The sequence below is a fragment of the Lynx canadensis genome, chromosome D3 (genome assembly GCF_007474595.2).
Source record: "Lynx canadensis isolate LIC74 chromosome D3, mLynCan4.pri.v2, whole genome shotgun sequence".
Classification (NCBI taxonomy): Eukaryota; Metazoa; Chordata; class Mammalia; order Carnivora; family Felidae; genus Lynx; species Lynx canadensis.
The window spans coordinates 74,083,592-74,096,126 of record NC_044314.2 but is presented as its reverse complement, the minus strand read 5'-3'; the positions used below and the strand labels follow the sequence as shown (position 1 = coordinate 74,096,126).

The 12,535-nt window shown below is 52.8% G+C and overlaps 1 pseudogene and 1 gene segment (V, D, J or C); both read right to left on the bottom strand.

Annotated features, from left to right (window-relative positions):
• Nucleotides 1-5,401: 5,401 nt before the first annotated feature.
• Nucleotides 5,402-12,535, bottom strand: part of LOC115528231 — a 917,695-nt gene continuing 910,561 nt past the window's right edge. The window contains 2 exon segments of the V gene segment in view: nucleotides 5,402-5,861; nucleotides 7,836-7,873. Of these exon segments, the coding sequence occupies nucleotides 5,542-5,861; nucleotides 7,836-7,873 (358 nt within the window).
• On the bottom strand, nucleotides 10,026-11,978 carry LOC115528711 (annotated as a pseudogene).

Below are 12,535 nucleotides of genomic sequence, written 5' to 3'. Positions count from 1 at the left end.
CAGTGATACAGCCTTGAACACAAACCCTCTGTCACCCCGGCACCATACCCTCTCCCCACCAAACCCAGGCCCATCTGCAGCTGCTTGGGAGGCTCAGAGTCCAGCCTCCTCTTTGTGGGGGTTGGGCTGGCCCATGGGAGCTTGAGACAGGGCCCTTCTCCCCAATGCACCTTCCCTTCCTCATGGGGTGAGCTTCCCTCCAGCCCCCACCATGGAGGGGTAGGAGGGAATGCCTGAGTGACATATCATAACTCAGGTAGCTCCTGGCAGGAGCTCTGTGTATGGCTCAGCTTGCTTGGGGAATGCTACCTGGGAGATCGGACAGCACAGTTTCCAACACAGACATCACGGGGCCTGTGCCTTCTGCAGAGCTGAGGCCCGTGGAGGGTTCTGGATGCCACCACATGTCCTAGGTACATGCCCAACATGGCTATGTGTGCAATAGCAGGTGTTCCTGTGTCATGGTGTGTTCGTGCAAGTTTATTGCGTGTGTGTGCATGTCTAGTCTGTCTGTGTGACAAGGAGCCTGGACCTGCCATCCTGAGCTAGCTCCTAGCACAACAGACTTCCTGGTTCTCAGGGCCCATTCACAATGCCTAAGAAGGTGAGTCAGTTCACAGTTCAAATATGCCCAAGGTACAATCCAGAATGTAATCTAGACATTGAACTCATGGCCTCAGTGACCACCCAGGGACATTTTGGTTTAGTGCTTGTGATGGCGTCAGCAGTGGATGGACTCTAAGGGGTCCCTGCCTCCCAGGGCCTTGAATACAGCTGGGGCCCCCAGTGTAAGTGTGGGTTTGAGTGGCCAGGATCCAAGAACTGAGGGTTCTGTAGTAAGTATGACAGAGATGTCTGTGGGAGGGACACAGGACAGTGTCCCTGGGGAGGCAGGAGAGGGGGGCTGATAAGAAAGGGAGAATGTTCTAGTCTGTGATGATGTGGAGTGTCTGTATGAGGTAGGAAACCAAGAAAACATGGCATCAAGTGAGGGCATTCATGGAAGGAGAGTGGGACATCTCAGGAGGGGGACTAATACCAGACAGTGAGGACCCAGGTCCAGAGAGGAGCTCAAACATTATATAAGAGTCCATGGGGAGCCAAGAGCAGTGGACTTCTGTGTTGCTGATGGCTGATGTGGTCCATGCAAGAAAAGTAAGCATAGAGATATGGCAGAGGATGGTCTATCTGGATTCTGCTGTTTGTATCTCCTCTTCTGCAATATTCTCTGGCAATTCTGGCTGAGAGTAAAACTACTCCTCAAAATAAAAATGAGGATGACTTCTGCGGGTTCCTCTCCAACAAACCCAAAACAATGATGGTCCCAAAGATGGTTGATTCAGGACAAAAAATGTTAAACCCAAATAACCAGAGAGCAAATTTATGACTGAATAAAGCAATTTATTGAGCATTGATTGGGTGCTGGCAGAAAGGCTGGGATGATCCTGGTCTCAGGGAAGTCCCTCCTGGAGGTCCTGTGGCTCTAGGCCTCATTGGGTGGGTGGGGGTCTTGTGACCTAAGAGCACTCTGCAGGGACCACTCTCTTTTCCAGGTGCTCCCCTCATGCGTGACCTGGCAGGTGTAGCTGCTTCTAGATTTCCACTGGTCAGGTGACAGGCTCAGGAAACTGCTGGCCGCGTACTTGTTGCTCTGTTTGGCGGGCTTGGTGGTCTCCACACCCTGGGTGACAGGGTTGCCGTCTGCCTTCCAGGCCACCATCAAGCCACTGGGGTAGAAGTCACTGATGAGGCACACCAGGGTGGCCTTGTTGGCACTGAGCTCTTCAGAGGAGGGTGGGAAGAGTGTGACCGAGGGGACCGACTTGGGCTAACCTGTGGGGCGGGGGAGTGGCAGTAAGTCAGAGATCAGGTGTCCCTGGCTGCAGCTCCTATCTCAGTCCTGATGTGGGGAACAGCTCTGTCATGTCCATGGCTCAAGTGCCCCAGCTGGCTGAGTTCAGGTCAGCCGTGGGTAGGGTCACTCACCTTCTGTTGGAATGAATCTGACTGCCACATTCAGTAGTGTCTGGGTCCCTCCATGGCCTCAGACTCTCTCCAGGTCACATGTCCTCCTAATCCACACAGTCCTCCCCTGGGACTTGGTGGCACTGGCACTGAGACCTGCTTTCCCTTGTGAATCTGTCTACCCTTGGATGTTGGTATCACTGCCATAATGCCAAGTCACTTACCCGGTTACTGTATAGCCAGTCTTCCTGGTTGCAGGGCTGTGTTCCCATTTGAAAAGTAGGTTTCCTGCCCCCAGAGCCCCTCACACCATCACTTCAGCCTCCCAACAGGGACCCTCCCTGGGGATGCTGAGTGGGTAAGAAGTGGGAGTCCCTGGAGTTGGATTCCGGGGAGTCCTGTAGATGGAGGGTTTGTAGGTAAGGTGAATTTTCAGTTCTGAGGGATCTCCCTGTTCTGTGAATTGATGCTGGGGACTCTGAATGCCATGTCTGGAAGCCTGGCAGTCAGTGTCCCTATCACCTGTCCGTATCAGGGGACTCTGGCCCCATATATCTGCTCATGGCTCTTTCCTGCTGTGGTGGGCCATGAAGGGATGTACCTGTGCTGCCTGAGTGTCTTGACTGAAGGATACGGTCCTGAGACCTGTCCTGTTTCTGGTGTCCTGTCTGTGCCTATGGAGGTGGAAGGCCCCAGCACCAGGACCCCTTTTCCCCTGCCGTTCTCCCTTAATCCTTGACCCCCTTGTCCCACTTCCTCTTCCGTGTCTCCTAGTACCCAGACCAAGGCTCTCCTCACTGTGATTCAGGAAGTCCTCTGCCTGGGACACCCTGAGGATGGAACCCAGTGCCTGAGCCATCCCCAAAATCCACATCCCATGGCCCCTCTGGCAGCCCAAACCCCAGTCACATGCACTTCATCCCTCAATTCTCGGACTCTTTGAGCCCAGATACCCTGAATGGGGAGGCGACCATCCCCGAGTCTAGAGGACAAGGTTCCCATGAGGAGAGAGCTGGAGCCACAGTGAGGTCTGAATTCAGGTCTAGATCAGGAACAGTTTACAGGGATGGTCCCCTGTAGCCCTGACCAGACAACTGACAAGTCAGGACTGGTGGAGGCTATGAGGGGCAGATAAAAGAGGCAAAACTTACAGACCCCCCAGACCTTCAGCCTAAGCCCAGGTCACAGTAGAAAGCACAATAGCCTGAAATTGTACACTGGATCTGAAAGAGGAGGAAAAGGGGGAAAACTCACCAAGGACAGTCAGACGGGTCCCTCTACTGAAAATAGGACACCGTGACACATCCTGGAACACAAACCCTCTGTCAGTCCCTCCACCCCTGACCCAGGCCAACCTGTAGCTGCCCAGGAGACCCAAAGCCCAGCCTCCTTGTTGCAGGTGCTGGCTGGGCAGATGGGTGGGTGATGGGGATAATCGCTGGTGACCTGGATTTTCAGTTCCATGGAGGGTTCAGATTCCATCCATCCTCAGTCATGGGGAGGGGTGGAGAGACCCTCTTTAGGTATGGCATCAGAATTCAGCTAACACCATGCTTAGGAAGGTGCTGTGTGCTTTCCTCAGTCTGTGTCAGGATGTCATTGTAGAAGGGGTGAGCAGGGGTGTTTCAGCACAGAGGTGATGGAGCTGGGAGCCAGCCCTTTGCAGAGTTGGGACTCATGGGGAAGGTCCTGGATGTATCACTACATCGTCCACACAGGAAACAGTGGAGGTTTGGGGTCAGGAATGGAAAGTGTTGAGAGGAGACTCATGTTTCCCCCCAACACTTAGATCCTTCTATAGGGTCCTGAGCTCCTGAATCCCTGCCTTTGGCTGGTTCTTCTAGAAGGTGGCATGATCACTGTTTAGTCTCTGTCCTTAGCCCCATGAGGAGAGTTGTCATGCCATAGAGGTATGTGGGATGAATGTAAGCTGGATAGACCTGGTGGGTCCATCGTGCTTGGGGAGGCATGCACTGGGTCCAACAATTTCGCCCTGAGCTGATGTGTGGGAGTCTGTGCTGGTCCCTTGAACTGACTGAGAATCACACATGCCCCCACGTACAGGAGCATCACTAGCACAGGGTGGCCCCCCCACACAGGACACATACTGGTTCCCTACACTGGACCATGACTTTGTGAGGGTCTCTTTTACCCAGGGCCCTGGCCTGCATCCAGGCCCAGGGATGTTACCTGCAGAGCTCACACAGGAGACACACAGGTCTGGCATCCTTTCTGTGACACAGTTGCACACTAAGCCAGCACTCCTGCTGTCTTTCCTGATTTGCTCTCACTTCATCTCTCAACTCCCTCTCACCAGCTCATGAGGTTGCTTGTCTCACTCCACCTAGACCCCAATCTGCAGGGCCTTCTATTGTCACTGGTTGGTGTTGAAGCTTCTATAGGGACTAAGTTTTCTTTATTCATGTCCCATCCTGGGACGTAGTGCAACATCTTCTACCCCAGGTTGTCTTGATGCTTCCATGGAGATGTTCACCATGGCAGTGTTATAAATGAACCAATGGTTCTGTGATCATCATGTGTGTGCATGTATATTTCTGTTTATTGGTACCTGTGTGTGTGCTTGTGTATGTTATGATCAGATCCCACACTGAGATCCTAAGAAGATGAGTCAGTTGAGAAACCTGTCAGCAGCCCATTCCCAAAATGGGAGCCTTGATTTATGACATAGAGGCCCCAGGCAGGTTACATAAGCACAAGTGGGTTTATGGGTTGGCCTGGCCTCAACAGGTCCTAGAGAGCATAGCTGGTGTCTGTCTCCCAGAGAACTTAGATGCAAGTGGGAACCAAGAGACACTGTTGTGTGGAGGTGCCAGCAATGGGAGTGTGGGTGTGAGTGACCAGCGTCCAGACAGAAGGTCCTTCAGTAAGTGTTGCAGGGAGTTGGTGGTGGTGGGGGGAGACATGTGATTGTTCCTGGGGTAGGAACAGAGGTTCTCATAAGGAAGGGAGGAAGCTCTAGGCTGGTATGATGGGGAATGTTCACATGGGGTAGGAAACCAGGGAAAACATGGCATTGAGTCGGGGTCCAGAAAAAGAGAAGAATGGACACATAAGAGGGGGCAGGTTGTAGACAGTGTGGCGCCAGGTACAGGGAGAAGCTCAGGATTATCCTAGAAATCATGGGGACCCAAGATCAGTGAGGGCAGCTGTGACTGGCAGTGGACATGGTTCACACAAGAAGCAAAGTATGCAGACATTGTGGTGGATAGTTTCTCCTGTTTCCGCTGATTGTATCTCCTGCTGAGGAATATTCTCAGACAATTTTGGCTGAGAGTTAAACTACCCCTTAAAAAAACATGAGGAAGCCAATCTTTCTGTGGACTCCTTTCCCAAGGGCCAAAAGAGTGATTTCCCCCCCTAAAGATGGTTGAGCTCAGAACACAAAAAGTTAACTCTAAAAGACCAGAAAGCATGATTTCTGATTGAGTAAGAGACATTTTATTGAGCAATTATTGGGTGCTGAGAGAAGGGCTGGGATGGTCTTGGTACAAGGGGAATCCTTCCTGGAGGTTCAATGGCTGCACATCCCCTTGGGTGGGTGTGGGTCTCAGGCACCTAAGAGCACTCTGCAGGGACCACTCTCTTCTCCACAGTGCTCCCCTCATGCGTGACCTGGCAGGTGTAGCTGCTTCTAGATTTCCACTGGTCAGGTGATAGGCTCAGGTAGCTGCTGGCCGCGTACTTGTTGTTGCTCTGTTTGGAGGGCTTGGTGGTCTCCACACCCTGGGTGACAGGGGTGCCATCTGCCTTCCAGGCCACCGTCAAGCCACTGGGGTAGAAGTCACTGATGAGGCACACCAGGGTGGCCTTGTTGGCACTGAGCTCCTCACTGGAGGGTGGGAAGAGTGTGACCGAGGGGGCCGACTTGGGCTGACCTGTGGGGCAGGGGAGAGGCAGTAAGTCAGAGATCAGGTGTCCCTGGCTGCAGCTCCTATCTCAGTCCTGATGTGGGGAACAGCTCTGTCATGTCCATGGCTTGGGTCTCAAGGGCTCCAGCTGGCTGAGTTCAGGTCAGCCATGGGTAGGGTCACTCACCTTCTGTTGGAATGAATCTGACTGCCACATTCAGTAGTGTCTGGGTCCCTCCATGGCCTCAGACTCTCTCCAGGTCACATGTCCTCCTAATCCACACAGTCCTCCCCTGGGACTTGGTGGCACTGGCACTGAGACCTGCTTTCCCTTGTGAATCTGTCTGCCCTTGGATGTTGGTATCACTGCCATAATGCCAAGTCACTTACCCAGTTTCTGTATAGCTGGTCTGTCCTTGTTGCAGGGCTGTGTCCCCATTTGAAAAGTAGGTTTCCTGCCCCCAGAGCCCCTCACACCATCATTGCAGCCTTGCCCACCTCCCAACAGGGACCCCCCGCTGGCGATTCTGAGTGGGTAAGAAGTAGGAGTTCTTAAAGCTGGATTCCAGGGAATCTTCAGGTGTAGACTGGAGAGTTTTCAGGTGAGGTGAATTTTCAGTTTTGAGGTCAGGCCATGTCTGTTCTGAAGGGTCTCCCTATTCTGTGAGGTTTTCTGGTGGGTCTGTCTAAACACTTACTGTTTCTGGAAGCCTGGCAGTCACTGCCCCTGTCACCTCTCCCTATCAGGGGACTCTGACCCCATGTATCTGCTCACAGAGCTCTCTTGCTGTGGCATGCTGTGAAGGGATGTACCCCTGCTGGCTGAGTGTCCTGACAGGACACTTTCCTGAGACTTGTCCTGATCTTGGTGTCCTTGCTGTTCCTCTAGAGGTGGAAGGTCCCTGAACCCTGGGACCATTCTCTTCTGACGACCTCCCTCCCCCAGACCCCCTTGTCCCATTTCCACCTCCATGTCTCCAAGTCCCCAGACCAATGCTCTGCTCGCTGTGCTTCAGGCAGCCCTCCAGCTGGGACGAGCTGAAGACAGAATGCTATGCCTGAGCCGTCCCCAGAATCCTTCCCACACCCCACAGCCCTGCTTGCAGCCCGAGTGCCCCACTTCCTTGCCTTCACCCCTCTCTTCTCCTCAGACTCTTAGAACCCAGCTTTAATGATGAGCTATGTCTATTTTGAAGGGTCTCCCTGTTCTGTGAAGTTTACTGGGGGTCTGTCTGTCTTCAGATTGCTGAGTGCCTGGCGAGTCCTGTCCCTGTCACCTGTCCGTATCTCAAGATCCTGACCCCACATATCTATCTGCTCATGAGGCTTTCCTGTGGTGGTGAAGGCATTTACCTTTGTTGCCTGAGTGTCCTGAGACCTTTCCTGTGCTGAGGTCCTGACTGTCCCTGTGGAGGTGGAATGTCCCAGGACCCAGGGCCCACCTCTGCTCTGATGTCCACCCTTCTTCCTTGACCCCTTGTCCCACTTCCTCCTTCATGCCTCCAAGTTCCCAGACCAAGGCTCTCCTCACTGTGCTTCAGGCAGTCCTCTGCCTGGGACGCCCTGAGGAGGAACCCGGTGCCTGAGCCATCCCCAGAATCCTTCCCACACCCCACGTTCCCTCTGGCAGCATGAACCCCCAGTCACTTGCCCTTCACCCTCAATTCTCATCAGACTCTTGGAGCCCAGAGACCCTGAGTGGAGAGCTGACCATCCTGAGTCCAGAGGATTAGGTTCCCATAGGGAGAGAGCTGGAGCCATGGTGAGGTTTGACTTCAGGTCTCTTGAGATCAGGAAGGGTTCATGGGAATGGTCCCCTGTAGCCCTGACCACCATCTGACAAGATGGGACCGGTTAGAGGTGATGAGGAGCAGACAAAAGAGGCAAAACTTACAGACGCCACGGACCGTTGGCCTGATCCCAGGTCACAAAAGAAAGCAGAGAAAAATAGCCCCAAATTGCATACTGGATCCGAAAGAGGATGGAAAGTGGGAGACTTACCGAGGACGGTCAGATGGGTCCCTCCGCCGAACACAATACACTGTGACACAGCCTGGAACACAAACCCTCTGTCAGCCCCTCCACCCCTGACCCAGGCCCACCTGCAGCTGTACGGGAGGCCCAAAGCCCAGCCTCCTTGTCACGGGTGCTGGCTGGGCAGATGGGTGGGTGACAGGGGTGACCCCTGGGGACCTGGAATTTCAGTTCCATGGAGGGTTCAGATTCCATCCATCCTCAGTCATGGGGAGGGGTTGAGACACCTCCTCTAGATATTGCATCGGAATTCCCAAGTAACGCCATCCTTAGGAAGGGGCTGTGTTCTCTCCTCAGTCTGTATCAGGATGTCATTGTGAAAGGGGGGAGCAGGGCTGTTTTAGCACAGAGGTGATGGAACTGTGAGCCCTTTGCAGACTTGGGACTCATGTGGAGGGTCCTAGATATGCCATCACATCCTCAGCACAGGAAACCATGGAGGATTGGGGTCAGGATAGGGAAGTGTTGAGAGGAGAATCATGTTTCCCCAGCACTTAGATCCCTCTCTAGGGTTCTGATCTCCTGAATTGCTGCCTTTGTCTGGTTCTTCTAGTGTCATCACTGTTTACTCCCTGTCCTGAGCCCCATGAGGGCAGCTATCATGGTGTAGGGGTGTGTGGGCTGAATATAAGCTGGTTAGACCTGGTGGGCACCTGGTGGTTTGGGAGGCTGTCACTATGTCCTACAATTTCGCCCTCAGCCGGAGTGTTGGAATCTGTGCCTGACCCTTGAAGTGAGTGAGAATCACACATCGTCCATGTACAGGAGCATCACTGGCACAGGGTCACCTCACCAAGCAGGACACACATACCATACCTCTGCACTGGACCTTCACATTGTGAGGAGGGTCCCTGACACCCAGGGCCTTCACCTGCATCCTGGCCTAGGGACGTCACCTGCAGAGCTCACGCTGGGGACACACAGGCCTGGCATCCTTCTTTCTATGAAACATTAGCACATCGGCATGCTGAGCCAGAACTATGACTGTCTTCCTTGACTTTTGATTAGTGTGTAAACACCCTCCCAGCAGCTCATGAAGTTGCTTGTCTCTCTCCAGCCTTGAGTAGAATCCCTGGGACCTTCTATTGCTACTGGCTGGCTCTGGTAGGGATGACAGAGATGGAGTTGTCTTTGTTCATGTCATATCCTGGCTCCCTGTGCAACAACTTTTGTCTCAGCTCCTCCTGATCTTTCCATAAACATGCCCACCATGGCAGTGTTATAAATGGACCAATGGCTCTGTGATCATCATGTGTGTGCATGTATGTTTCTGTTCATTGATACCTGTGTGTATACTTGTGTGTGTTATGATCAGATCCCACACTGAGCTCCTAAGTAGATAGATGAGTCAGTTGAGAAACCTGTCAGCAGCCTATTTCCAGAATCTGATCCTTGATTTATAACAGAGGCCCCAGGTGGGTTATTGAAACACAAGTGGTGGGCTCTTGGCTTGGCTTGGACTTGGAGGGGTCCCAGAGAGTATAGCTGGAGTCTGTGTCCCAGAGACCTTGGATGCAAGTATGAACTAAGAGACACTGGGAGGGGGAGGTGCCAGCAATGGGAGTGTGGGTGTGAGTAACCTGCATCCAGGCAGATAGTCCTGTAGTAAGTGTGACAGGGAGTCAGTCGAGGGGGAACATGGGATTGTCCCTGGGGAGGTAGGAACAGGGGTTCTCATAAGGAAAGAAGATGGCTCTAGGCTGGTATGATGGGGAATGTCCACATGGGGTAGGAAACGAAGGAAAATGTGGCACTGAGTGGGGGCCTATAGGAAGAGGAGAGTGGGAATGTTCAGAGGAGGGCTTCTTGTAGACTGTGAGGTGCAAGGTCCAGGGAGAAATTCAGGAATTATCTAAGAAATCGTGGGGACCTGATATCAGGCAGGGCAGCTAGGACTGGAAGTAGACATGGTTCACACAAGAATGAAAGCTAGAGACATTGTGGAGGATGGTCTCTTTAATTTCTGCTGTTTTGATGTGCTGTTCAGGAGAATTCTCTGGCAATTCTGGCTGAGAGCAAAACAACACCTCATGAAACATGAGGACGCCTTCTGCGGGCTTCTTTCCCAAGGCCAAAAGAATCATGTCCCCCCCCCCCACCTTAAGATGGTTGAATTCTGGGCCAAAATGTTAAACCCTAATTACCAGACAGTCTGAATTCTGATTGAATAAAAGACATTTTATTGAGCATTGACTGGGCGCTGGGAGAAGGGCTGGGATGATTCTGGTGCAAGGGGAATCCTTCCTGGAGGTCCTGTGGCTCTAAGCCCTTTGAGTGGGTAGGGGGTACCATGACCTAAGAGCACTCTGTGGGGACCACTGTTTTCTCCACGTTGCTCCCCTCATGTGTGACCTGGCAGGTGTAGCTGCTACGAGATTTCCACTGGTCTGGTGACAGGTTCAGGTAGCTGCTGGCCGCGTACTTGTTGTTGCTCTGTTTGGAGGGCTTGGTGGTCTCCACGCCCTGGGTGATGGGGGTGCTGTCTGCCTTCCAGGCACCATCAAGCTGCTGGGGTAGAAGTCACTGGTGAGGCATACCAGGGTGGCCTTGTTGGTGCTGAGCTCCTCAGAGGAGGGTGGGAAGAGGGTAACTGAGGGCTAGGACTTGGGCTGACCTGTGGGGTGGGTGAGGGGCAGGAGTTCAGAGGTTAAGCGTCAACTGTGGGCTCTCTTACCCTCGGTCTTCTTTGTGGTACAAGTTCCTGAGCATCCATTCAGGTCCCCAGTTCCCACTGTGTATCTGCATATCCATGTTGAAGCAGTTGGGGGGGGGGGTAGGTTAAGGTGTTTCTCAATCATCTCCCCATCTGTGCTGGGAAGTTTTGAGGGGCATTCCTGTCACCACCCCTCCCAACATTCTCCTGGAACCTTTCCTTCCACACAGACAATGAACTCTCACTGTCCTGCTCCTGCCTCCTGTGACATTTTGACAGTGTCTGTCTCGGCTCTACATTTGTCTGTCTGTGGCCAGGGTTATGATGTGAGCTCTCTCACCTCCCATTGACTTGTCCCGTGGACCATTCTATCCTGACACTGTTGTGCTGGGAATGTCAGGGTCTTGGGCTAAAGGGTCTGTTTTTACCCAGATGTGTCTCTCCTGGGCCGTCCCTGATGGGGTAGGATCCTTGCTGATCATACAGATTCTGTCTGACTGGCCTTGTGTCTCTCTCATTCCATTGTCTTTCTGCAGCCTCGTCCCCCATCTCCTGCAAATTTGTTTAGCATTAAAACCTTCAATCCAAAGATTCTGCCTCTCTTTGGGGCAGGAAGTATGTCCTACAGACACTTCAGTGTCCACCTTGTTCTCACATCCGGTCATTCTGTGACCCTTTCTTTGGCACCTTCTCTTTCTTCCATCGTCCTCCTCCTTGCTGGTTTCCCTGAGTACCCTGGCCAGCTCAGGGCTCTGAGCTTCCCCAAGAGGCCTGGGGGAACAGCTCCATCCCTGCACCATTGCTGGCCCTGGATCCTGAATGCCAGAGCTCTGGGCCCTGCCCTGAACCTCTGACCTGTGTGTCCTCAGACATGGCCCTGAGGGTGCTGTGTCCCTGTAAATTCTCCACATGATTACCCCCACAATGTTCCCTGTTCTCTCTTCCCTTTTAGATGGGGACCTTAGTGACTCCCAGAGACAAAGGTGGACTGACATGAGGCCAGAAAGGAGAGGAAGGAACAGAGCACATTTAGGACCCAGTATGACCCTGGCAGACAGAGAGTGGAGTCTGTAGGTCATCCCATCCCCTGCCTCTGGGGATAGAGGTAAAGTTCTGATGGTACATGGGAGGAAGAGGAAGGCCCCAGGCTCTGGGGTCCTGGGTGAAAGCATGACAATAGGCTTAGGGAAGACACAGAAATGAACAGAAAAAGGAGAAACTTGTTCAAACCTCTGAGAGAGCAGGGAAGGAAGGAGAAGATGAGACTCACCTAGTACAGTCAGCTGGGTTCCATCGCCAAACACCCAACACTGTGATATAGTCTCATACAAAATCCCTGGCACAGGTCAGCCCTGCCCCACCCCTTACCCCCCCACCTGCAGCTGTGTTGGAGGAAGTGAGGGCACTGCTCCAGGCTGGTTGTGTCTGCTCAGCGGGGGGGGCCACACATCCCCCATTCCTAGCAGATAACAAGACCAATGTCCCCACATGAAAGGCAACAGGATCCTTGCAAGCAATTCTTCCAAAGGAAGTTGGTAACTGATCTGCTGTTTCTACTTACTATCTCCTATGGATTGGGGTGAGTTTGTGGAGGTCTTTTGTGTCATTGTGAGTCAGGTTCCATGGAAATAAACCGGACATACCTTCTCTGTAAGTTCAAACAATCCTAATTCCTTGGTGAGACCATGAGTTGAAGGCAGTGCATGTCCCCTCACTCACAAACCTCCCTTTCCAGGGAGAAGCAGGTTGGCCTATGGTATAGGCCATTGGAAACTTCCTGTATCCCCTACTGTCACATATGGGGGCTCAGCCTTATCTTCCCAGGAATGTCCTAGTTTGGGACAGTCCTATGTGAAGTCTGTCCTGGTCCTGTGGGACATGCCAGCCTGTGTCAATGTGACCTTTGGAGTACCCCAGAGATACCCCAATCTGGTCTCATGTTGGGGAGGGTCTGGTGTGTGACTGCTGCTTTCCTTCTTTCAAAGGTCTTAAATGCCACCTGACACTAAATGGA